At 51.9% G+C, this 4498-nt stretch overlaps 1 protein-coding gene across 2 annotated transcripts; it reads right to left on the reverse strand.

Annotated features, from left to right (window-relative positions):
* Positions 1–2039: 2039 nt before the first annotated feature.
* On the reverse strand, positions 2040–4498 carry LOC122383529. Of its 2 annotated transcripts, none has more exons than XM_043370042.1 (2): positions 2733–4498; positions 2040–2533 (listed from the first exon to the last, which is right to left on the reverse strand). In XM_043370042.1, the coding sequence occupies exon 1, from the start codon at positions 4462–4464 to the stop codon at positions 3349–3351; it is 1116 nt and encodes a 371-aa protein (XP_043225977.1). In that variant the 5' UTR covers positions 4465–4498; the 3' UTR covers positions 2040–2533; positions 2733–3348. The 2 variants fall into 2 exon arrangements, with proteins under 2 accessions (XP_043225977.1, XP_043225976.1); XM_043370041.1 differs by having other exon boundaries at positions 2040–2086; positions 2249–4498.

A 4498-nucleotide genomic window follows, 5' to 3' on the forward strand; every position in this document is an offset into this window, starting at 1 on the left:
TTTGCGTCGGCATTGCGGGCGTGCCTTTGGCGTATTTTGCGGTTTTAGCGTTTGGCGGCGGGCGGCCGTTTTTTCGAGGCGTTTGCGGTTGGCGGCGGGCAGGCGTGCGATGAGGGCGGTTTTCATTTTTGCGCCGTTTGCGGTTGGCGGCGGGCGGGCGCGCGATGCGGGCGGTTTTTATTTTTGCGGCGTTTGTGGTGTTGTTTGTGGTTGGAGGCGGGCGATTTTCATTTTTGTGGCGTTTGCGGTTGGCGGCGAGCGGGCGGGCGCACGATGCGGGCGGTTTTCATTTTTCGAGGCGTTTGCGGTTGGCAGCGGTCGGGCGGGCGATGCGGGCGGTTTTCATTTTTTGCGGCGTTTGTGGTTGGTGGCGGGCGGGCGCGCGATGCGGGCGGTTTTCATTTTTCGGGGCGTTTGCGGTTGGCGGCGGTCGGGCGGGCGATGCGGGCGGTTTTCATTTTTGCGGCGTTTGCGGTTTTAGCGTTTGGCGGCGAGCGGCCGTTTTTTCGAGGCGTTTGCGGTTGGCGGCGGGCGGGCGTGCGATGCGGGTGGTTTTCATTTTTCCGCCGTTTGCGGTTGGCGGCGGGCGGGCGCGCGATGCTGGCGGTTTTATTTTTTGCGGCGTTTGCGGTGTTGTTTGCGATTGGAGGCGGTCGTTTTTTCATTTTTGCGGCGTTTGCGGTTGGCGGCGGGCGGGCGTGTCGTTTTTCTAATAGTTCAATGTCCAAACTTTTGGATCCGTAGTGCTCCTCGAAAAGACATACCTACCTACTATACAATTAAATAAAGCAACTATCAAACACAACCCTACTGATATAAACATTCAAGTTTTGACAACCAAACTAATGGCCCCATCAACAATATCTATCCAAACGTACAGTTATCGCGTAAACCTGTATTCTAGTCTATATTATGAATTATAAGTTGTCCGTGCGACTGTCATGCCTTATGTGTCTTATTGCGCCTGAAAGGCGCCGCGTAGCGACGTGAAATTTGGCATGCCGAATTGGTGGGCTGATATGACCTCTGTATTAAAATTTGGGACGGATTGGCCCAGGGGTGCGCCGTCAGCACGCGCTCGCGTGCGCCATAGGGTTAACACGGGAAACGGTCAAATCGACGATCGGGCGAAAACCGGCCTGCGGCGCCCACTTCCCGGGCCCAAAACTCGGCGACAGATTGCCGTAGCGAGGTGGGGTTACCACCACTGGATAGAGGAGAGATGGAACTAGCGTATTGATATGGTTTCATAGTACAGCACGCGCCATGTGCAAGACAGCACCCCCGGTTGTCAAAAAATGACCGATTTCGTGCATTGTGGGAAGAAAACCGATGCCGCTGGAAAACGGCTTGACGGAATGAAATCGGTGTTGTATCATTTTGCAGACAAATGTACGTGTAATCATAGGAAAGCAAATAAAGGACGATGATCCGTACCATTTCCTTAATAATGAAACTTTAATTTGAAAATTTAATTCGCGCGGAGCGCGATGTCCTTTACAACATCAAAACGTATTGAAAACGCTGACCAATGGCTATGAAACCTACGTATTCGGAAAGAGCATTCTTTTCTGACCAATATCAACCCAAAATATTATCGAAAAGTCAATAAACTTTTGTGAAAATGACTCAAGCATGCGACCGTGTTTTGATAACGTTACGCGTATTTTCCGACGAAATCGGATCGGTGGCTTCGGCAGGCAGGCCCAGGCAGGCCATTGAACGTTTGACAACAAACGGTAGCGGAAGGCACCTCTCGCCAGGGGAATTCGCCAGTAAATAAAATAAATTTATTCGTGCAATAACTCAGCCGCTACTGGGCCGATTGTGTTGAATTTTGGGACTGTCAACGGGCACATATCGAACGACACATTACCATATGTAGGGTGCTAAATGCTAATGCACGTGCACACCTGGAAAGGAGCAGTTTCCTATCTCAAGAACGGCTGGGCCAATTTCTCTCAAACTTGGTAAACACTACAGAACCCGTAAAATCAATTTGTAGCCGCCGCCTGCTCCGCTCCGCCAAAAAGGCCAGATGATTACCACGCTGTATTGTAACAGCGCATGTGCATGAGCACGGTTTCTGCCAAAGACACACAAACAAATATAACACATACCACAGTTGAACATAGGCGTGAGGGACAGCAACATAGCTATATGAAGTACTATCTCACATTATTACACTTAAGTTAAATCTCGTACTTATGCCGACACACTTACGCCAAAACAATAATCATGTCCTCACCATCGGAGTGACTCTCGGCAGGATGTAGACGGCAGCCAAAGTGAGCACAGTGCTCGAGCGCCACCAAAACCAGGCGCCAAAGTACGTGACCGGGCGCGCCACACCAAACAGGCGCTGTCGAGGCGTCGGGCGCCACACCAGACAGGCGCCACCAGCGCGCCGAACGCCTCACCAACGGCGCCACCAGTACGTCGAGCGCCGCACCAACCGGAGCCACCAACAGAAGCAGGCGCCACCAACAGAAGCAGGCGCCACGGATGATTCGCACCAAAAACCGGGCGCAACCTGCATGCGACACCCCATTTACAAATGTGGCGTAACAGTGACAAAGAAACGAAACAAATCCGTCTAAATGGTACAGGTAAGAGCCAAAACTGTAACAGAGCTGACCACGTAAAAACCAGCAAAACGGTAATTATTAGAAATTATGCGAAACATTACAATCATGGCATACAATTTTATCCATACAAACCATTTCACTTACAGGGCACGCCGCGCCACACGTCCAACTCAACGCAGAAACCGAAATGAACATCACTAAGCGTACCACAACTACATCACCTCTAATCGCCAATGAATAAAAATGCCAATAGAAACCGAAAGACAGGTATACCAAATCGCCACATATAATAAATGAGGGTCACGACACATAATATGCCAAGATATCTTAAGCCAATGACGACAATCAAAAAAAACAAACGCCAACCGAAAGTTCAATACTGCCATCACTATACTGCGCTAGTACTGACACACATACACATGTACTGCCACTAGCCGGCGGTGCCATCTATTGCCGAGCTACGCAAGCAGGAGGGCCACCGGGGGCGCTACTGTCGACCTAACCGCGCACCGAGCAGCTGAGTCGAGCAGACGTACGAGCAGCGCCTACACTCCCCCCTTCAGCATACGGCTGAAGAAGAAAAAAAACTCGAGCGCTGCCACGATAAATACATGGGAACAACAAGACATGACAGAATACATCGATACGCAACACTAAGTTACGCTCGCAACGTCTCGACGCCGCCTGTAGTAGCCTTACAAGCTAACACATATAAACAGGAACACCATCAGAGCTGCACACCTTGGCGGCCGCGAAACACTCACCACTCCAAATCGGCCTCAGCAAGAACTAAAACCATCTTATGGATAGGTCGGAGGTAAGTCGATACACTGGTCTTAACTAAGGCCTTTCGAACACGGCCGTCCCGACTGGGTCTCGTCTCAACTACCCTGGCAAGTGGCCAAGTACCTCGGGGAGCACCTGGCTCGACAAGCAGTACAATATCTCCTACCTGGAGATTTCTCGCACCATGTCTCCATCTTTGCCTAGCCTGGAGCGCAGGCAAATATTCTCTCTTCCATCTCACCCAAAACTGCTCAGCCAAGTACTGCACGTACCTCCAACGGCGCCTCGAGAACGACTCGGACTCACCGAACACACCAGGAACAGGATGAACAGACGCACGCAAGAGAAGTAAGTGATTCGGGGTAATTGGCTCAACGTTACTGTCACTGGTGGTAACAAACGTGAGCGGCCTGCTGTTCAGGATTGATTCTATTTCACAGAGCAGTGTGTACAGCGCTTCACGATCCAACAGACGAGTGACAGGCATAGACCTCCAAATTTTTCGGACACTCCTAATCTGACGCTCTACGGACCCAGAAAAGTGAGAACCGTGTGGCGGATTGAACACCCAGTCAATTCCGTGCGGTCGGGCTGCCCGTTGCAACTCCTCGGGATCAAGCTCTAACAGGGCCTCGCGAAGCTCCCTGTCCGCTCCGCACATGTTGGTCCCATTATCAGATCTCACTTGGCGGATTTCTCCGCGGCGAGCTGCTACACGGCGTATAGCATTGACCAACGAATCAGTGCTGAGCGACTCCAGCAGCTCTATATGTACCCCTCGAGTCGTCATGCAGGTACACAACAGCGCCCAACACTTACGTTCTGTCCGGCCACTCTTCACAGGGATAGGACCGAAAACGTCACACGAGATCTTCTCGAACGCCCCAACGCCCGGAACGACGCGTTCGTCTGGCAGGTCCGCCATCAGCTGCCCGAGCGGCCGGCCATTCACCTTCCTACACACCGTGCACCCACGCAGCATCTTCCTGATCTCTCGCCCCGCGCCAATAACCCAGTACTTATCCCTCACACGCCACAGCGTATGATCTCTCCCTTCGTGTCCCACAGCTCTGTGTGCCTCACGGATCATCAATTTTGAAACGTGATGCTCCCGTGGGAGCCGT

This window comes from Amphibalanus amphitrite, unplaced genomic scaffold, assembly GCF_019059575.1.
Source record: "Amphibalanus amphitrite isolate SeventyFive unplaced genomic scaffold, NRLGWU_Aamphi_draft 000166F_arrow, whole genome shotgun sequence".
In the NCBI taxonomy this organism is placed as follows: domain Eukaryota; kingdom Metazoa; phylum Arthropoda; class Thecostraca; order Balanomorpha; family Balanidae; genus Amphibalanus; species Amphibalanus amphitrite.